The sequence below is a fragment of the Suillus subalutaceus genome (genome assembly GCF_016647625.1).
Source record: "Suillus subalutaceus strain FC151 chromosome Unknown DFJ58scaffold_69, whole genome shotgun sequence".
Lineage (NCBI taxonomy): Eukaryota > Fungi > Basidiomycota > Agaricomycetes > Boletales > Suillaceae > Suillus > Suillus subalutaceus.
In genome coordinates, this window is record NW_024540318.1 from 171341 (window position 1) to 191128 (window position 19788).

At 47.5% G+C, this 19788-nt stretch overlaps 7 protein-coding genes across 7 annotated transcripts; 3 read left to right on the forward strand and 4 right to left on the reverse strand.

The window, feature by feature from the left end:
• Window positions 1–597: 597 nt before the first annotated feature.
• On the forward strand, window positions 598–1464 carry DFJ58DRAFT_433470 (subunit common to RNA polymerase I). The gene is made up of 4 exons (XM_041380382.1): window positions 598–760; window positions 814–832; window positions 889–1160; window positions 1219–1464. The coding sequence occupies exons 1-4, from the start codon at window positions 696–698 to the stop codon at window positions 1376–1378; spliced, it is 516 nt and encodes a 171-aa protein (XP_041242804.1). The 5' UTR covers window positions 598–695; the 3' UTR covers window positions 1379–1464.
• On the reverse strand, window positions 1433–3331 carry DFJ58DRAFT_433482 (DHS-like NAD/FAD-binding domain-containing protein). The gene is made up of 4 exons (XM_041380383.1): window positions 3107–3331; window positions 2577–3051; window positions 2030–2527; window positions 1433–1978 (listed from the first exon to the last, which is right to left on the reverse strand). The coding sequence occupies exons 1-4, from the start codon at window positions 3248–3250 to the stop codon at window positions 1551–1553; spliced, it is 1545 nt and encodes a 514-aa protein (XP_041242805.1). The 5' UTR covers window positions 3251–3331; the 3' UTR covers window positions 1433–1550.
• A 2206-nt stretch (window positions 3332–5537) lies between these two features.
• Window positions 5538–6768, reverse strand: DFJ58DRAFT_716802 (ribonuclease T2; the record flags this gene model as incomplete). The annotated part of the gene is made up of 7 exons (XM_041384265.1): window positions 5538–5651; window positions 5703–5856; window positions 5915–6057; window positions 6108–6163; window positions 6213–6364; window positions 6425–6648; window positions 6682–6768. 7 exons carry the CDS (start codon window positions 6766–6768, stop codon window positions 5538–5540), a joined length of 930 nt encoding a protein of 309 aa, XP_041242806.1.
• A 557-nt stretch (window positions 6769–7325) lies between these two features.
• On the reverse strand, window positions 7326–9385 carry DFJ58DRAFT_729204 (Rad51-domain-containing protein; the record flags this gene model as incomplete). Its single annotated transcript, XM_041385714.1, has 17 exons — window positions 7326–7426; window positions 7492–7626; window positions 7683–7713; window positions 7762–7800; window positions 7866–7874; window positions 7925–7999; window positions 8049–8182; window positions 8232–8316; window positions 8448–8542; window positions 8596–8625; window positions 8675–8771; window positions 8823–8843; window positions 8902–8934; window positions 8999–9064; window positions 9115–9147; window positions 9198–9236; window positions 9299–9385. 17 exons carry the CDS (start codon window positions 9383–9385, stop codon window positions 7326–7328), a joined length of 1110 nt encoding a protein of 369 aa, XP_041242807.1.
• Window positions 9386–9520: 135 nt separating this feature from the next.
• Window positions 9521–10883, reverse strand: DFJ58DRAFT_433527 (Fructosamine/Ketosamine-3-kinase). Its single transcript, XM_041380384.1, has 5 exons — window positions 10312–10883; window positions 10199–10262; window positions 10070–10152; window positions 9856–10009; window positions 9521–9799 (listed from the first exon to the last, which is right to left on the reverse strand). Exons 1-5 carry the CDS (start codon window positions 10839–10841, stop codon window positions 9740–9742), a joined length of 891 nt encoding a protein of 296 aa, XP_041242808.1. The 5' UTR covers window positions 10842–10883; the 3' UTR covers window positions 9521–9739.
• A 2227-nt stretch (window positions 10884–13110) lies between these two features.
• DFJ58DRAFT_793582 (uncharacterized protein) lies at window positions 13111–17655 on the forward strand. The gene is given in 16 exon segments (XM_041390418.1): window positions 13111–13293; window positions 13346–13651; window positions 13716–13889; window positions 13941–14055; window positions 14111–14253; window positions 14306–14832; window positions 14887–14913; window positions 14963–15344; window positions 15395–15526; window positions 15576–15763; window positions 15817–16083; window positions 16136–16545; window positions 16605–16672; window positions 16729–16994; window positions 17014–17104; window positions 17156–17655. The coding sequence occupies 15 exon segments, from the start codon at window positions 13528–13530 to the stop codon at window positions 17506–17508; spliced, it is 3267 nt and encodes a 1088-aa protein (XP_041242809.1). The 5' UTR covers window positions 13111–13293; window positions 13346–13527; the 3' UTR covers window positions 17509–17655.
• Window positions 17656–18988: 1333 nt separating this feature from the next.
• On the forward strand, window positions 18989–19282 carry DFJ58DRAFT_662022 (uncharacterized protein; the record flags this gene model as incomplete). The annotated part of the gene is made up of 1 exon (XM_041382271.1): window positions 18989–19282. One exon carries the CDS (start codon window positions 18989–18991, stop codon window positions 19280–19282), a length of 294 nt encoding a protein of 97 aa, XP_041242810.1.
• Between the last annotated feature and the right edge of the window lie 506 nt (window positions 19283–19788).

Sequence of the window (19788 nt, forward strand, 5' to 3'; positions counted from 1 at the left end):
GAGCTCGGAGAAGGTATTTGCGACGCCCAGTTAAGACGACGCAAGCTCCAACTCAAGGGACGCGATAATCAAGATCAGCGACCGGAACAGTGCGAGAACAAGATCTGTCATGTTCAGAGAGCTCGTGGACTATCTCAGCTTGGAAGCTTACCCCAGCTACTACTGCGTAACGTATTATCGGAGTACAATTATAACGCAAGCGCGAGGTAAGATATATCAACGGATACCGGACCGTCAGTAACACGGAAGCTGCAAGCTCATCTATTAGAATTTTCGCTATTGAATCAATCAAGATAAGCGCACCATTCCAGGTTCAAGAAGAAATAGTGATAAGATATGAGGGAAGCACCCGGTGTTTCATTGATTGATGCCAAATGCACAATATGGAGACATATGTCTGACGAAATCGGTGTAAACAACCTAGTAACTGGCAGTAAAGAGCATTCATGAGGAAACACTTGAAAAAACTCAGTAGTAGAACTCAATAGGATTCCGCAAACCTGTCGCTCTGATCCGGTGCAAAAGAGTAAAATGACGTTTTACAAAGTTTCGACGAACGAAGGTTTGGAAGAAAGAAGCCATCGATTATGTAATCCTGTCCTGCTTCCATGCATTCGTCCAGAAATTTGTGTCCTTCATCTTGCATCTCAGGATCGACCGGTCTACTTCCTTAACCACCTTAGACCCAGTTCAGGATGTCCGACGATGGCTATGGCGGTGGTGGCGGCGGCGGCGATGACTACGACTACGACGGTCCCAGGTATGTTTTAATTACAAAGTCATCGACAAGGAACTTCTGACATATTATTCTAGTTTCAACGAGGGTGCCTTCGTGCGTACCTGGCGAATCATACTGTGATCAAACTTTTGACACCGCATGTTGTTTAGGATGAAGGCTATGATCTCCTCGCACAAGAACAGGAGGGTGAACAGGCAGAAGGGGAGGAAGCAAATGGTGAAGTCTCGCACGTCAATGGAATCAATGGAGCAGACCATGATCAGGAGATGGCGAACGGAGAGGAGGGCGCACAACCTCAGCCAGCGCCATCAAACGTGGGCATTCAAGGAGAGAGACAGGCAAACAAAGTTAGAGTAACAACACCCTACTTGACCAAGTACGAACGAGCACGAATATTGGGGACGAGAGCGCTTCAGATCAGGTGAGAGGTCTTTTGCATCTTGCTTGCATTTCATCTTATGCAGGCGTGTCATCGCAAGCATGAACGCCCCAGTACTTGTTCCCTTGGATGGCGAGACAGATGCTCTGCAAATCGCAATTAAGGAGCTCTCGCAACGAAAAATTCCCCTTATCATCCGGCGCTATCTACCCGACGGAAGTTTTGAGGATTGGAGTGTCTCTGAGCTAATTAGCGACTGACACATCTTGTTGAATCCTCTTCTCGCAATTTTACCGGGCTCTCGCTTCGGTTGTTACATTGTCCTGTTTTACTGTCATCTACCTCAACACTTAAACTATCTTTGCAACATGCAAATACTACTGGAAGAATATCGACAACGCAAAGGTATATCATACAATAATTTACAGCCGGCTATGAAATATTAGGTCTCTTCCCAATCTCCACCCACACCTCCACCCTTGATTTGGCAGTATTTCGAGACCGGGGTTTGCACTCCTTGGAGACGACCGATGCGCTTGTTCGGCGTACCTTTACTTTTGGAGGTTGCAGTTCGCCCGTCACCAGATCATCTCCTCTCGCATTCTTGGCTGCATTTGTCGCATCTGCAAACAATATGCACCTATCTGACATGTCCAACCGATCCATACCATCCGCGATTTTGGCGATGTCACGTCTTTTGCGCGGACTTGACTCCACATCTGAGTAGTGTGACGCAGACTGTCGTCGCTTGCTTGGTGATGACGGAACACTGATGGGTTTTTTCGATGGTGAAGCTGGTCGTGAGGAAAATGGATCGTTCAGTGGCACATTCTCGACGTTTATATTCCGCTTTGGTGCAACTATCGAATTGAAATGAGCGGCGCACTGAAAGAAGCCAAGTCCGCACTTACCTTTGCCCTTCGTTTTGGAAATGGTATCTTTGATGACTTTGAACCCATTGGACTCGTCAGTGTGATCAAGCGTCTGTTGTACCTCCCAGTCTGATGGTCGCATCTTCTTCCAGTCTTCCAAGACTTTGTTGGTCCATGCATCAGTCTCCCCTGCGACGTGGTAATCGATAATGTCAGACCACTCGCTGCCAGGCGGAGTCTTGTTCACGAAAACGACTTTTCCCTGCCAACTCTTTTGCACTTTGGGAGTACCACTAGGTGTAGTTCCAGTCCCAGTGGTGTGTACGACTTTCGCAAAGTCTTTAACCAGCTTTTTGAGACCGTGAACCTTGAGTGAAGTACCCATGATGATGAGCATATCAGGTTTGCGAGCGATATCCATCGTTTGTATTGTGCCTATATCGTCCCCAAGAGGGTGTGGTTCGTCGTAGAGTACAATAGCTGGACGAAGAGTCCCAATTTTGAGAGCACGTGCAGAACGAGCAACTCGTGCTTCCGCTACCAGAGACTTAGCTAAGCCCGAAAATAAACACGAGAGCTAACTTACATCGTGAGGTACATTCTGGGCAGTTGGGGGCTTTGCCATTCTCGAACGCATGCAAATGCTCTTCGGTACAGGGCATCTCGGCGGAGCAGAAAGTGCACCGCACGCGGTGGATGTCGCCATGTAGCTGGACGTTCCTTACTTCCTTGACTTTTAGCTTCGACTTCTTCTTCCCACTGATCTTCGCCTGTTGACTGGAACTCCCACGGAGCCCTATTCGCTCTTCTAGACCATCGATGTTCTGGGTGTACGAACGTACTAGTTTTTGCTTTGTGTCCAGGGTTTTAATGAATCGATGCGTAGGAGCAGGAGTGGCAGCATCGATAGAGCGCTTGAGCTGCGATATAAAAGTATAAAAGACAGAGGTGGACGCGGAGTCACGGAACAGAGACGAGTCAAAGAGATCGCGACCTTTCATGACGATGTCTGGGTATCGCTGTTTCACGAGCGAATAAAGACCATCTGAAGACCGGAAATCCTACATCGAGAGAATTGTCAAGCTATCGCATCTGCTACACGTGCAGAGGACTCACCGGAATGCCACATGAACATGAAATGCCTGCTCCGGTGACAACAACTATCTTTTTGGATTTGGCTACTGCCAAAGAAATGTCAGAGAGTGCCCTCCGCGTACTGGACTGTCCAGACACCGCATCAAGCTGTAGTGAAATTGTCATGAGGTGTTTGCTGGCTATGGTGGTGGTCGGAGGGTCAGGATTGATGTAATTGGGAATTCCGGATGTGCTGACACGCTGCCGACAACTCAACTGAAATTCAGGGTGAACACTATTTTAGGCGAATATTTGTTGTCACTTATTTGTGGACGTGTCGCGTCGCGCCTGTCACGTGACTGACGCGTCCTTAATGTCATCGAGGTGTTAATAGATGGCAAAACATACAGACTCTAATCTCAAGTTTAAATTTGATGTAGAGTACCTTAAGATAGATACCTCATAAACGACTTAATGTGTACCCGTAGTCAAGAAAATAGCAGACAGTGACTGTCATATGTAAAGGTAGACGCGACCCCGCAGAACAAGGTGACATTGAACGCTCGCATTTGGTTTAATGTGAGACAGCCTTCTCAGAGTTCGGAGTTCGCTCATAATACCAGATTCCAGTTTCTGTGCAGGTTGACGGGGTAATGGAGTCCAGAGTTTTGAAGTTACCGTATTGCTCCTAGACCAGGGTTAAGTAAACCATGGTACATTCGTTATCAACGCGACATACCGTGCCCAGAACATGGTGGAAGTACCAGATCTCCTCCAAAGCAGAGCCATCATGGCAGCCAAGCCAAGGATCAGCACCAGTCTGAGAGTAAAGGGCATTTGCGATCTGGGCGCGGGTGTATGTCGTTGTATTGGAGGGAAGGATTCCTGCACTATTGTCGCCAAAGGTCGTCAGCAGTCACAGACTAATAAACTTGATCTTACGCAGCAAGCATATCGTAAGTAGGATACATCTGGAAAACCTTTACGACAGTCTCGAAGAAGTTCACGACTTCCTGGTGTTCCTTGTATCCGGGCTCGTAGCAGGCAACGTCGAACGTGGATGTGCAAGTGCCATGTTTTGAGAACTGGCAGCAGCTTCGTGAAGAGACCTTCTATATAAGTGATATTGGCCCACCTCACGAGCCCAAAGTTCCTCGTTAGGTGCGTCCTGGTTGATCCAGAAAGTATCCACTGCAACGAGTGTTGAACCATACATATTGCATATTGACGTGTAATTTTGTTCACATACTGTAACGCAATAAGTCGGAACGACCAAACTCATGGATAAAATCTTTAACGCTCGGTCCTTTATAAGGAGTAATAACCGTCCCATTGGGCAAAGTTGACGGCGATGGCTTGGGGTCATACTGCCTGCTAAGGTCGCAGTACTGACCGAACGTGCTACGCAGGGGAAAAGGCGTTCATTAGTATTCATGAGAATTGAAAAGCAACACAACTTGCCCGTCGCAGTTAACTGGCAGTAAGCCATGAATACTCCAGCTACCTTTTGGAAGTAGTTGGCCATGGGACTCGAGACCAGTATATGTATCCCAGTATTGCGCCTGTAGCACGAGCCCACCTCGTACGACATTGCAGCATGAATCCGTCACGACCGTTGTGTTCTCGCAAGAATACTGTACTGGGAGGCCAACACAAGTCTTGATGTTCGGGTATGTGGGGTAGAATGTGGCATGAACAACAGAAACCACTAGCAGAGCTCCGAGAATGACAAGGTGCAACATATCCGAGTCACAGAGTGTTCAAGAGAGGTACCTCTTCGCGGGAGGATTGTGTTGCCGACATTTATACCTGCGAGTCTCACCTGCTATTTGTTGTACAGGGTCTGACCTGACACGTCAAAATATCGACAGGGGGGCTACGTGGCGGAGCACCTTGGTGCGCCTCGCCAAATATTTCGCACGCGTCTCTGCCAACTGACTATCACTTTGTGTTCAAACAGTTCTCACTCACTTATAAGTTATGACTTTCTTTTAAGCTAGATCGTATCTTTCAGTTGCCACCCGGTTTGAGCTAGGCCTGAGAGTCGAAGTTTAGATTAGTGACATGTTGACTGACCATAACTGCGGTATGACGGAAGTGACCGCTCTACGGTATTCTTCTCCGCTGTGAGATTTGTGCGCATAGGGTAAACCCGGGACCTTCGATTTCGTGATTCGCAAAATGACACAGTAATCAAGACATGTTTTCCAATGCCCAGCCCTTGAGATCATTTGTTTTGCAGGCGCTCACAAAAGGCTGTTAGGCACGGTGAGCATATCGGCTGAACGAGACCAAGCCAGGTGTATTACGACAACCCCTCAAGACGTCGATGCAGTGACTGCAAGAGACCACACAACGTTTTGGCACCCTCCATTCTTGGCTCACGAAGATTGTAGAACAGAAAACGGCAGCTTTAAGTAAAGGCATACGTGACCTTGTAGAACAAGATGACAATGTGCGTCTTGCATTTGACTTAGTATGAAACAACCCGCTCGGATGTCGTAGTCCGCTCATAATACCAGATTCCGGTTTCTGCGCAGCTCGACGGAGTGGTGGAGTTGAGGGTTTTGAAATGACCATATTGCTCCTAAGTCAAGGTTAAGGAAATCGTTACACGGTCTCTATCAACGCGACATACCGTGCCCAGAACATGGTGGAAGTACCAGACCTCGTCCAAAATAGTGCCATTGCCGTAACAGCCAAGATATGGAACAGCGCCAGTTTGGGAGTAAAGGACATTCGTGATCTGGGAGAGGGTATATGTCGTTGTATTAGAGGGAAGAATTCCTGCACTATTGTCGCCGAAAGTCGTCAGCGGTGACGGACTATGGTAAATAAACCTGAACTTACGCAGCGAGCATATTGTAAGTAGGATACATCTGGAAGACCTTTGTGACTGTCTCGTAGAAGTTCACGACTTCTTGGTGTTCCTGGTATCCAGGCTCGTAGCAGGCAACGTCGAACGTGGATGTACAAGTAGCGTGTGTTGAGAACTAGGCGCTACTCCGTCAAGAGGTCCTCCAGGCGAGTGATATTGGCTCACCTCGTGAGCCCAAAAGTTCTCATTAGGCGCGCCCTGGTTGATCCAATACTCATCCACTGCAAAGAATGGATTATACACAGGAACATGCGAGTTTGGTCCACATACTGTACTGCAGCAAGTCGTAACGACCGAAATCTTGGATGAATGTTCTAACGCTCGGTCCGTGGTAAGGAGGAACAACCGTCCCATCAGGCAAGGTTGACGGCGACGGCGTAGGGTCATACTGCCTGCTAAGGTCACAGTACTCGTTGTACGAGCTATGCAGGGAGAAAGACATTCGTCAGTGATCATGAGATTTACAAAGAAATTTGTCCTACCCGTCGCAGTTATCCGGCCATAGGCCGTGAATGGTCCAACTGCCTTGTGGAAGCAGCTGTCCCTGAGACTCAAGACCAGTATAGGTGTCCCAGAACTGTGTTTGTAGCACAAGTCCACCTTGTACGACATTGCAGCATGAATCCGTTAGGACCGTCGTGTTCTCGCAAGAATATTGCACTGGGAGACCGACGCATGCCTCGATGTTCGGGTACGTGGTTAAAATCTGAGTCAACGGATGATTGAATTTGGCGTGAACTGACGGAGACCAAGACTGCGAGACCAATAAGGGACGACATATCACAGAGAATGCGTTCGACAGAGGTACTTCATACTGGAGGATCATGTTGCTGACTTTTATACCTGTAACCCTTGCCTGCTCACGAGTCACCAAAGCCGAAGCACCAACAGGAACGTGCGTATCGGGAAGCTGAACCACATGCAACAGCCGCAGAAGTGAATGGAAGTGACAAACGCGCATGGGTGGGATCACGCGGTCACTACAAGGCCCGGAGGACCTATTCAACGTTAACCAGCATTCGATATTGTGCTCACGAACCATGAATGACTGTGAGCGATGTTTCGTGCACCAAGCAATTGCAAGGAGATCGACCTGGATCGACATGTTTGTTGACCTGAACTTCAGTGAAAAAGGCATCGGCTAAGTTTGGGCTAACTTCAACTACAAGTTGCGGCTCAATTGCGGCTAAGCGCAAGAGTACCTGCGGCGGCCCTGAAGTCTAATTTTAATTTGCTTCGTTTGGACACTTGAAGCTTGAATTTTCTAATAGCAAAATATCTGCAGCAACAACACGAGAGTACAAAGCAGATCAAAACATGATTCATCTGAGGATCGACTAATAGGTCCAGAGTCGAGCAAAAGTCCAAGAGCAGCTAGCAAGATCACACATCGGTCCATCCACCTTCGTCCAGTTTGTAAGAGGCCTCGCTCTCAGGGCGATCGGGGCTATCCACCAGCTTCGCGACACGTTCTTCAGCCCGTCCTGAAAGTTAGGTGGATAATGTTAGTACGGTTTGCATCTGGCCTCAGACTCCTTCTGGATAACACTGTAAGCTGTGGTAAGCGTCAATGACTTGCCTTTGCGAAGGAACATCCGAGTAGCTGAGGAGTGTGATAGAATATGCCCGCCGATGGGTTTGAGAGCCCCGCCAGCCACGAACGTCATTGTCGCTCCTGGGTCGGCTATGCGAAGAGGATGAGCTGCGATTTCGAAGCATGACGACCAGTTAAATACATACATTGTACTTGGTTGGTTATCAAAATAGCAATCTGCAGAGATGTCAGTCTTGTAAAATAGTTTGCCAACAAACATCAAACATTGAATTCTTCTGAAAGCTTAGTGAGCTTCGACATCACCTGAAATGCGAATGTATCGCGTCAGAAAACATGACCAGGAGTCATTTTTGAGTCATTATGCCCACTTGTGCTAGCTACACTGTGGTGAGTCTTAGCATCCGGCAACGCAGGCTCAAAGACCTACCTTCTGTTGCCTTTCGCTGAGCTCGCCACGACCAGAGAAATCGACGCGAAAGAGAGCCATAATGGAGTCCACGATCTGATTACTGAGTAAACGATATCTTTGCAACGATGATTGCAAGACCTACTAAAAGACGGAAGTCTTTGTCCTCCGCAAAGCGCATGGAACACTCGCTGATGAGTTCCATCTGCAACATATCAACGATGGCTGCATAATAGTAGAGAAGGGGAGCAACCTGGTGTTCACTGTTGAAGGCGCGCGCTGCGAGTGCTATGTCTCAATGATGTAAAGTATACAGTCAGAAAAATACCATAAAGGATATTTTCGAGCGCCATAGTTCCCGTCCACGCCAAAGCGTTCAGCGATGGACCTGATGCGATCTGGTCTGAATGTCCCTAATATAACAAGAGCGTCGGCGATAGGTTGTTACTCGTAAGATAATAACCACCGCACCTTCGGTAGTCGATATATGCGACCTGTTACTAAGATTCGATTTGACTTGATTGCAGAAGAAAGACTTGCTCACCTTGCCAGAAGCCCCACCCATCTCCGGAGGGAGTTGCGCGACAACGGACATGGTGTGGGCCAGCTGCGTTTTTCCAGTGCGAAATTCACCGTAGACTGGTTTAAAACGGCTGAATGCTAAAAACGCAAAAATTGGCAGGGCTAACTACCTTCGGAAATTGATTGTGACATCAGCCCGCCTGAAAGCCAGTAAACATGAGCCCTGTCGTAATGTATCGATATACCCACCACCTAAGATTGTATCTACCGACTTGCTTCCAGTACTAATGATAAGCACGCGCTTTCTTCGATCCTGAACTTCAATGCCAGTTGCAAAGGAAGACCCCTTGTGAAATATTATGAGTATTAGAAGACAATAGGGATAGTTGACAGCCACCGTGATTTTCTGTGCTGCCTCCTGTGTGACATTTTGGGTTGAGAGCGGAACACGGTCACCAGTATGAATATATGCGCACCTTAATCTTCTCAACCTTCGCTTCCGACATACCCTACAAAGAAAATATCGAATTCACCAAAGTCACCCTGGAAAAATTGTAGTAGAATTATGCGAACTTTTATCTTCAGCAACTGACGACGCGTAGTCATCACGACACCAGACACAGTATTGATGGAGGCGCTCTAGAGCCTCCATAAGCCTGGTAAACATTGCGCATATACTGGGTGAATACCTTGAGTTTTAAGATATCTTGTACGTTTATGCCCTACAATACGTTATGAGTCTAAAGCATATATTCGCATGAAAGATACCAACATGTTGCTGTAATTCATCCACGTTATCAAAGAATGGCGTCTGTAACACGTCGCGTACGCGTGAGCATTATAGCGGATTTCAATGGCTGCAAGCAACCTCACCTCTTCGATTTCTTCACCGCCTGGACTCGATGGTCGGCTGGGAGGAGGCATGCTTCCTTCTGGTGCAGCTTGTCGACGAGGGGGCATGGCTGTAGTATAAAAAAACGAAGAGTCCTAACTAGATTGAATTGTATGGGTTAGAAATAACTAGGCAAGAACCTGGAGCCAAACACTTCATAAGCAAGCGACTGATGCACAGCCACCGCTATGATCTTGACGGCAACGGAAGTGAGACTCCTAAACTAGGATAGTACATACGAGGTGTGCTTGAAAGCAAGGCAGCGCCAGCCATGATCAGATCAAAGTACTCCGCCGCCAACGCTGGCCATTTGTAACCCTCGAGCTGGTCGGGAAACATGAAAATACAATATTGATACATTGACCACTGCACTGGTTGGCCTGCTACATACAGTCCCTGTTGCGTTGGGCTCGTGTGTCCAGTTACGCGCAAGCCCCAAGAAGCACAGTCATCTTCCGCAGAGCACTTCCTGCATATGAACTCTTTGTGAAAGTCAGACTCATGTTGTGATTGAACAAGGAAGAGAAGTCGAACATACTCCAAACAGAACTGTGTGATTTAGATAATGGTAGAGCTCGTAAAGGTCTGCTCTGAGCTCGTACTGATCCACAGGTTCGGTCTTGGGCAGGTGTTCATGGTACTTTTCGAAAAAGCCACGTGGAAATCCGCCGAAGATACGGGCGATGGCCAGACTGAACTCCGCATATGTTAAGATGAAACTGGGATTACTCCGCCTTTGCTGTTGGACTCACTCAGCTTCATTGTGACCGTAGTAAGATGACGGATCGAAGATAACAGGTTGACCCGATAAATTATCTATGCCCACATTACCGCTCTGCTATTATCAGCAAATGGCTGTGAATGCTCAACAAGACGCTTACCCAGAGGTCACCATGCAATAGCACCGGCTCAACCTCGAGGGACCGAAGCAAGAATGGTATCACTCTGTACTGCTGCAGTAGCTGACTCCTGTCATAAGCCACCATGCACTTACTTGGACCTTACTTGTTCCCCTTTAGTGCAAAGTTCTGAAAACCTGCCTTCATCGCGAAGCTTGGCGAGGAGATTTCCAATCATGGCGCTGTAGCATTCTTCCCAGGTTTGATGCCAGCCGTTGTCTTGCCGAGTTGCTCCGCAGAAGGTAGGAACATGAAATCCAAAGCCCATAGTGCTCTTGTACACGTGCAGTTCGGTGGCTAGCCTCATCCCAAGCTCCTCCCCTGCTTTGTGGTTTGAAGCAAGACTTATAATATTCCGATATTCCGACAGGAAATAAGGCCGTTCGGATGTCGCAGCAGAATCATCTGGACCGACCGCTGCGAGCACCTGAGGAGCCAGTCCTGGTGCAGCATTGTGTATGGCTCTGAGTGACTCTGCCTCTCCCACGAACTGTTCTCGTTCACTGAGCGAACCTACTTTGGCATAGTACTTCCTCCCCATTGACGATTCTATGATCGGAAAACTGAATGTGAAATGTGCATGTGGCTCTATTTTTTGCAGGTGAGGGAGAAATATTTTGTCCATTATGTGGTATCGAACCAAGTGACTCGGTGGAGCACGTAGTAGTAGGCGGCGCGGGCCTAGATTCCATCCCCGACTCCCACGTTAGTGGAGGAGCGTCGAACATCCTTTCCCTACCTTTCTCTGCACGACTTGATCCGATTATCATTATCTCAATCATTCCCCATCCAAATTTTACTCCTAGTCGTTCATGCAGAGCTTGTACCGTGCACTATAACCGTCTTATAACATTTTATGTCTCGAGCTTGATGTCGCATACCGGTCGAACACCTTCACCCGCCAGGTCTTTCACGTATTTGAATCCTGGCCTACTGTTTTCCTTCTATATAGTCCGACTAGGGGGAACTATGCCTTAGCAAGTCCTCCTCGCCCGTGTTTCCTTCCCCTCTCTTTGGAAAGGGTGCGTATTTCTTCGCTACTCTGCGTACCTGCTGTATGGAGTGGTTGCGGCTGCTCCACCTCGTCTGTATAAAGATTTCCTTGCTGACCCAGACCCTATACCGATCCATGAACCAGACATTGTTCTGAACCATATCATAGCACGATCTTTCAACCAGACGTAGCCCTCGAACCTGAACCGCGTCAACCGTTGTCATGGGCTTCACTAGCTCCGCCTGAGGCAGCAAGTTTTAATGCCTTGCCATTCCGTCTGGTTGGATTTTCGTGCATGGCCTTTCTATCTGTGAGCTGTTGTACACTTCTTCGTTCGTCGTGTTTGGACTGGATTTGATCTTGGGTTTGAAAGTAGTTTTCCCCCTTTGTCTGACTCATACTTGCGCGGGCAATGAGTTGCACTACCGGAACGAGACAATTGTTCGTACGGCACTATACCCTGCGTGTTCCTTGAACGCCGACAGCTTTCAACTTTGGCCCTGCAAGTGCGATGAACGATTAATTGCTGTCCCAAAAGTGGAGTCGGCCCGGGGGTCTTGGGCGCGTAGTCGCCGGTACCCATGAATATATATAGCGCTATACATATTGCAAGCCGGGTGCCAATATATTCAAATCCTGAAAGCGCTTGCAAGGAGCGGGATCATTTAGTCTAGACCGGGGGATACCTCACCATGCAGGTTAAACGACAGTTACAATAATTTCAGAAAGAGGTCGTTAGAGACTAGAGTAACGACGACGAAAATCAAAAACAAACATGAACAAATCGGACCGGCTATGAACGCGGCCACTGAGTGACTGAGTGTGATCGTAATTCGTGATCACCGACATCAAAATTGTTAGACCAGTGCTTTGCCAGTGCTACCCTCTTCTACTAGGGTCCTTCCAGGGAATTATCTATGATTCGTGCCACTATTGCTCGCGCACATTCCATTCGCGTTCAGACATATGATCAGAAGGAACACTTACGTGACATGCTACGAGTGCACGCATGTGATGTTGAGTTTAACTGTGTTCGTGCTTTTAAAGACGTCCAAGCGAAATTTCGCGCATTAGATCATGCCTGATCCTTTTTCTAATCCTTTCGCGGTTGCAATGCTGCCTCGCAGCATTCGATCCATAGTCGAGTCCAAACGCCTTGCAGCAAGGGACAAGGACAAAAACCAAGTTCATCCCGTCTCTATCTCGGAGGTTGTAATCTTGCAATTGGGATCGTCTTGGCATTATTGACAAACACGCGACGGGTTTTTTTTACTACAGAACCGTTCCGTATGGGAGAGCACGTGTGCGCTTATTGTCCCACAGACAATGGTCCAGGCACACCGTTGACGAAAGCACGTTCTATTGGGACATAGGAAGAGGCGAACCTTAGGGAGCACAATGATCACAACAAATGATTTACCTGTCATCGTGTAGTCGCTCGGAAGTCATGAGTGTGCTGTCAATATAATGTGGATGACTTGGATGCGACGAAAAGGAAATAACGGGTCCTGAGGGCTGTGATGAATTTCTGGTGAAAATGGGAGCGGCGTTGGCAAAACCCGTTCTGGATACTTACGAATCAGGAACGGCGGTTGATCACACCTATTACAAATTCTGAGGCACGAGGTTTTAATAATAATATTGTTTTATTCAAAGACCTCTTCACCAGGCCCTGCTGCTCCTCGGACAGGTTCTCTCGGCAAGGAAAAACTTGACAGAAGCCGTCCTACTTTTCAACGGATGCTTTCTTTGGATTCCCGGAGATGGGGTAGGCTTTCGAGGACACTGTAATCACCGAGCGTTCAATTGGCTAACTAAGCCCAACTCACAACCGTCTAGTACGTACTACAATCAAATCTTGATTGCTTTATCGTGAGTCTCTGACTCTAGTAAGTACTAGTGGGTTGGAGTCTTGGAGATATATCACGGTTGGAGATGAGCCATTATGATGCGCTCACTTAGTAGTCACTACTGCTGTGATTGTGGCAGTGTTGAGCGAACTTTAAACAAGCTTCGGGTGGTGCAATAACTTATCGCAGGCGCCACAATTATCTTCATTTGTCGAGGGGTGACTATATGCCGGGTATGCTGGTGGCAGTAATCCTGTGCAGGAGCGTCAATTCACTCGCCATCAGCCCTTTTTATCCAGTTAACCCATAACAAGGATCTATAGCTATAGTGGAGCACACGTTCCAGGCGTCAAGTTCTGCGGATATAAACCGAGTTACGAGCTAGCGCTCATTCATTAATCATCCACTTTGGACACACTTATCTTCCCTCATTGTTCAGCGAGCTCTTCCCATTCGGTACCACCTCCATGGATCATCAAGAGCAAGTCATATCTGACACTTTGGTTGATCAGACGCAGAAGGTGTTGGATAATGTCATATTAAGTTCAAATTCGGCGTCAGCTAGAAAGCTCAACCAGTTGGACCGGGCAGGTTCGTCGTCGTCGCTCTATCCAAGCAATTAGTGTGGTATTCATATTATTATGTCCTCGCCTAGAGAATGTCGTCACGCAGACCACACAACAAATTAGGTCAGCTTACAACCAAAATACTGCAGTGATTCAGGCCGCCGTGGACCTCTCAAAGAAGAGTACGAGTGACTTTCTGGGAGAGGTAAAGATGGTGGTGGACTCTCTGGATTCTCTGCAACATATCCACCCGTTCGTTGATGGTGTGTTTCCCAGTGCCATTGTTTCCACCTTGACATATAGATAGCTTGCAGTGGCTATAATCCTTTTCAGGGGTGTCGTGAATCTTGAACTAAACCGAAGAGAGAATGATGTTAAAGTTGTGTCAGTCATATCTCAGGCATCCGCTTTGATGAATATGCTTCACCAGTTCGTCGGCTGATACAAATTTCAAACGGCTTTCGCTGATTCAATTCGTTGGTAGACTCAAGGGCACTAAAGAGCGCCCTATCATAGGACCTCATGGTGAAATTCCGGGACCACTTCAACCCGTGTTGAATGGCATGAAGCAAGATATTGTGGATTGTGGAAATGCCATTGACAAATTCTACAAGTCGAAGCTCATGGGTTAGTTTCCCTCAGGTTCATGAGTGTTTCACATTGAGAACCACTTTCATAGTGAAACTCTTCAGATCATCCCATTGGGCTAGCGAGTTTGTGAACATTTGCAACAAGTTTTCCAAGCGTACGCAGGACCTGCAGCTTGCCTTAAGTATGAGCACGCTGTTGAAAGTTGACATTATGAAGGATACGCTAGAGAAGCTCACGATCCTCATCCAGAAGCCGAGCGAACGCGAATCACGATTTGAAAAAGAAGTGCAGAAGCGTGGTGGAAGAGATCAATGTCTGGCAAACAACGACAAACTAGCAGAACTAATGAAGATCAGCGAGCGATGGGACACGGGGCCACAAAAGCCTGGTTCCAAGATCGCTTCTGCGAACGGATCGGGCGGCGAGCAGTACCGTCTTAATGCCACGCTGCTTCACGATCTACGTGCTCCTTTACGCAGCTTACTTGATGAGAACCATCAGGTTTTCATGTTCAAACTTGACAAACAGACAGCTGACATCAAGGATGCTGTCAAGGATTCCGAGACGCGCATCATATGGGCCTTCAACAGCAAGTTCCGACTGGTCAAGGATCTGGTAAGGACCAGTTAAGTCGACCTCATACATGGCTGACTCGGTCTATTTCGCCAGCACATGCAATATATCTGGAAAGAAATGGTACGTCATTGTGCAGGTGTGAACAAAGCACATGCTTATCAGCATGAAGAAATGGCCAACAAGTGTCAAGACGTTATACTTCATTGCAGAACTCCATGATTATTACGCGAACCATTTCTCCCGCCTGCGTCGTGGTACTGTTTTCCCACACGCCACATCGTGTGATTCATCCTTGGTGGTGCAAATCGCACCATCAAGCCCCACTGGCTCCGTCATGCCCAAATCAGAAGGAGAACACCATAAACATCCTACTATTGACCCTGCAGACAAGTGGTGCATCAAATACTTGACCGTTTTCTATTTGCCAAGTTTATCTGAAAGCTTCGACGTTGATGCAAATGGCTTGGTCAGTATAAGGGAGGTGAACGACTTCACTTCCATGATACCTCAGGGTTGGAGTCTACTACAAGCACTTGCATACTGGGCCGCAGGTGAGGATTACTATTGTCAGGTCGAAGCTGCCTTATTTACATCAACAAAGGTTGGAGAGTGGATAGCCAACATTACCACACACGGATTGAACAGGTCTTGGCGAGCATGATCGATGCGCAAGCAGACGCACTACCAGAAAACAGGGGGTGTATCGCCACATACTTGAACGATGTTGTCGATGGTTTGTTGCTCCGCTCACCTTTTGACGGGGGCATTCACACCGTAGACAGCCATTACAGGGCTTGTCCGTTCTCTTGCAGAACTTGGATCAGAGCATTCGGACTTGGATCTCGTGCAATTGGCTGATCAGCGTCGCAAGGCTCAGGAGAAGACGTTGGCGCATAAACTTAACGACACGAAGTATGAAATCGACTCCAAAGATTCTCTCAAACTCTTCGAATCTGGCCGCATCGAAAATGTGAGTCGCTCACTTAGTGCTTGTACTGAATGCTCACACAAGTGCTTGTTCAGTTCTTGCTGCCTTTACTTTACCTCGTAATCAGCAGGCATTTACAGATCATGAAGCTCGCCAGTACAGTGATTCTGGTGGAGAGAGAACTCGTGTTTGCAACTCAAACCATATGGAATATCTTCGGTGGGGTAAATCAGCGTGTGGAGCAACTGGCAGGTGCGTTTCAACTGTGTCGTGATAAGTCGTCTCCTTCCACCATTGCAGAATCATTTCGCCAACAGGGCATCGATCCAAAGGTGAGATTCAAGTGGTATGCGCATGGCTTGGTGCGTGAAACTTACAGCAGCAGTTTATTCCCGGACCTGACACCTGCACTAGTACGACTTTCGGTACAGTTCAGAACAAATTACACGCGACACAGAATACTGGGAAACCCACTGTGACGATTTCGGGTTTGATGACACTGAACTGGAGATTGATGCGACAGCGCTGAAGCTTGGTCCCTTTTGTCCGACAGAGGACCGGGAACTGTTGGAAAGGCCTGTGACGTTTGTTGCATTGTGTGCTGGCCAACAACCTGCAGACCCCAAGGAAGAATATATCCGTTTGTGGTGTATGAATGCGCTCCACACTGACAAATGGCAGAGCTCCTACCCTCATGATGTGCCGTCTTACCTATCATCGAAGGACAAAAAAAGGTTCAATATCCTGTGCCAAGAGCTGCCGCCTGCAGACGTCGAGCGCTGGGATTCATTAGCTGAACTCCATCTGCGCAGCCGATTGTTCGAGTGAGTCCTCCTTCAATATACACAGCATTTCTCAACCACCTGCTTTGCTGGCGTTATAGGTGTCAGTGCGATGCATGTCATTACCTTGTCACCGATGTGGCCCACCGTTGTTTAGACTGCGAGAAGGGTGAGTGCTGATGAACGCAACCGTCCCACACGAGGCGAATGATCATACATATGTAGATGATTATGATCTGTGTGCAGAATGCGAATCTCTGCCGGTTTCAAAACACAAATACCCATCCAACCACAAGTCGACACACAACATGCTTGTTTTCCGTGCCTCGCTACCATCTGTCGTCTATGGAAGAGCCCGCTATCATGCCAGAAATACGCTGCTCCAGGCAGCACCAGAACTTCCGCATTCGACAGAGGCCACTCAAGAGGACGTGTCTACTACCTCTGTCAATTTTGAGGAAGATAAGGAGAAGTCACGCGGAGATGCGATAGTAGCACTCACTGGGACAGCCACAACCTCAGTTACGAATGAGGGATGCCCATACTTGTGCCGAATGCGGCGTCAAACTGGGCATTTATTATGCATGCCTTCATTGCGCAGGTATATTTCTATGCAACTCAAAAAGATTACCAAGTGTGACAACCATCACAGAACACACCCTGATTACCCTATGTGGCGATTGCGCATTCCGCGATGTATTCGACGTGGTCACACAGCACCACCCTTATAAACACTGGCTGGTCAAGATCAAAGACAAGGTTCAAGACACAAATGGAACCTACGACGAACCTATTGATAACTTGGACAAGACAAGTGCTTTGGCATCGCTTTCGTCTGGCTCACGAGTCGACCACTTGAATCTGGTCGCAATGGTTGAATCTCGCTTTACTGAGCTTGATCTCCGTATTAGTAGCCTTGCCACCCAGGTTGACCAGCTTGTGCGTAGTCTAGCTGAATTGACGGGAAAAGCACAACCTCTGTCGGGGTCCGTGATTGGTTCATAAAGCAGTCTGTTATCAATTCCCTTTTTTTTTCTGATTCTCATGTATTAATATCTGTCTCCAAGTCGTGACCTTGTGTAGATATTCCATGTAGCGGCGCCAATTACAATCCTGTGTCCTTTGTCCTTCGCACATGATAACGATGAAATAGTTCTAAAGCTAGGACTCTGCGCATAGCCGCAGGGACTCAAAAAACACGACGTCTTCCCGCACCATACGTCCAAAGAATTTCCTGCACTTTTTCAGGCCTTCAAGAACAGGATGCTTGTATTGTACATCTGAATTAACTGCACTTCGTTCGGACTTTGCAGTAAGTGACTTTATCAACGTCATCAGTCGCCAATTACGCAGGCTAGGGTCAGGCCCCCACCGTGACTGATTGCCAGCATCTTGTCCGTCATGGAGTATGGCCTAATCTCAACGTTGTCGCTTGAAATGTTAGTGACAGAGATCTCGCCCGTGACCTGGGGCAGGCGCCATGGAGGTGACCGCAATCCCCAAATGCCGTGTCTCGTAAAAATCGGGTGTGGACTCACTACCATGCAGAAGTTGTGGAAAGATGGTCAAATAGAGTGTTGCAAGAAGATTATCTGCCAGATGCAGTGTCGATTTCATCAAGTTTCTCACAGCGGGTCGTCGCGATCATCTTCCTGAGCAGTGTTAGCCGAAGAACCAAGGACTCCAATGTGACATAAAAAAACACGGACATAATGGAAAACTACAAAAACCGATTTTTTATCATCCCCTGGTGTTGGTAACCGATTTGTGCAGGTATCCGATGATCGAGGAAGACAATCTTTTTTGGAACCGTTGGTTTGATCGCGAACCATCAATGTATTAAGGACCTCCTCTCCGTGAGCTCATAGAAATCTTTGTTGGACCCTGATCACGGCATGCGCTTTTCTATCCCAGTGTTGTTACTAACCCGTTAAATCAGTTATAACCCGGTTATAACCGGTTAAGAGGTTAGTTAAATGAATCTGTGATTTTGGGAGGGTTAGTAGGGTTAATGTACTAGGAGTTAATTGGGTTAATTTGGGGGTCACCAAACTTTTAATAGTTATCATCAATCTCTCCGATTCTCTCTGTGCCAGCGTCCTGGGACTGTATTACCTCTCCAAGCCGCTCCGATGGGTAGGGAGAAGTCCTGGCTGTGGGATCATTTTCATCAGGGGACTGCGAAGGTTGACAAAGTGCACTGGCAAGCACGCTGTAAATATTGTGTCAATGTGAAGGCTAAAGATCTCGCAAATGCTGATCAACAGGCTGTTGCACACGGAATACTGCAGGCTGTCAGAACTTTCACAATTTTGACGCAGGAAGGTGAGTTTTTGTCAATTGATGCCATGTAACATAAATGATTAATGTATACCGTATAACGGACTCAAACAGCATGCGATAATGTCCCTTATATTGCCGGAAAGGTCGAAATCATGGCAAAAGGAATACATATCGGGGTTAGGACAAGTAGTTGAGGTTGAGGATGACATCTCAGGCATTTCGGATTCGGAAAGTAGCAGGCAGCGACAAATTTTGTTGCTTCTTCAGTCAGAAGAGAATGTTTCGCATCCGCGACATGTTCAATTGGTCTGTTGAGGTTGGATGGGACGAGTTTTGGTTCCAGGGTGTGAAAAACATGGAGAGTGAGGCTTTATTCTACGAGCTAATGTCACGCCTGCCCGAGGATGAAAAAAGTACTAGTAGGAATGTCGGGAGTCATCAGGCATGGGAAATAGTCCATCGAGTTCAATCGTTATCGACGACTCAGAGTAGCTAGCACTTTGAAGTAATTAACTGTTTTTAACCCCATTAACCCCAGTTATTTCGCGGTTAATTCAAATCAAGACGCACCAGTTATAACCTATTCAGTTATAACCCGGGTTAATAACAACACTGTTCTATCCCGGTTAAACCAGCGACCGAACATTCTGAATGTTGCTGACCCACCTAGGAGATGCTGGCATAACAATCAATCGGCGATTTCTCTTTCCCTATACTCGTTCTACATTACCGAGATACACGGATAATTTTCTAAGAGTGTAGCGACTTGAGCATTTGTCCGGCTTCTTCGCATCTTTTCGAATCCCCTCAATGACGGTATTCGGACTCCATCTGGCATCTCATCGATATTGACGATAACAAGATGGTTAGAATGATGTGCTTCAGCTTCTCGAACCAGAACAGCGAGATACCCGTGAGGAGCTTGCCCTTGTCTGGGATGCCCTAGGAGCAAAGCACATAAAATCAGGCAGAAAAGAGTTCGGAGATCCACGGACACTGTTG

Bases quoted from the DNA above. Each gene is read 5' to 3' on its own strand.
- DFJ58DRAFT_433470 (XM_041380382.1), top strand. From the start codon at position 696: ATGTCCGACGATGGCTATGGCGGTGGTGGCGGCGGCGGCGATGACTAC. The intron at 1,161-1,218 runs GTGAGAGGTCTT...TGTCATCGCAAG, and splicing joins ACGAGAGCGCTTCAGATCAG to CATGAACGCCCCAGTACTTG.
- DFJ58DRAFT_433482 (XM_041380383.1), bottom strand. From the start codon at position 3,250: ATGACAATTTCACTACAGCTTGATGCGGTGTCTGGACAGTCCAGTACG. The intron at 3,052-3,106 runs GTGAGTCCTCTG...CTCTCGATGTAG, and splicing joins CATGTTCATGTGGCATTCCG to GATTTCCGGTCTTCAGATGG. The intron at 2,528-2,576 runs GTAAGTTAGCTC...AGTCTCTGGTAG, and splicing joins CCCAGAATGTACCTCACGAT to CGGAAGCACGAGTTGCTCGT.
- DFJ58DRAFT_433527 (XM_041380384.1), bottom strand. From the start codon at position 10,841: ATGGACAAAATATTTCTCCCTCACCTGCAAAAAATAGAGCCACATGCA. The intron at 10,010-10,069 runs GTGAGTCCAACA...TGCGGAGTTCAG, and splicing joins TACGGTCACAATGAAGCTGA to TCTGGCCATCGCCCGTATCT. The intron at 9,800-9,855 runs GTATGTTCGACT...ACTTTCACAAAG, and splicing joins ATCACACAGTTCTGTTTGGA to AGTTCATATGCAGGAAGTGC.
- DFJ58DRAFT_793582 (XM_041390418.1), top strand. From the start codon at position 13,528: ATGGATCATCAAGAGCAAGTCATATCTGACACTTTGGTTGATCAGACG. The intron at 15,345-15,394 runs GTGAGGATTACT...ACATCAACAAAG, and splicing joins ACTTGCATACTGGGCCGCAG to GTTGGAGAGTGGATAGCCAA. The intron at 17,105-17,155 runs GTATATTTCTAT...CAACCATCACAG, and splicing joins TGCATGCCTTCATTGCGCAG to AACACACCCTGATTACCCTA.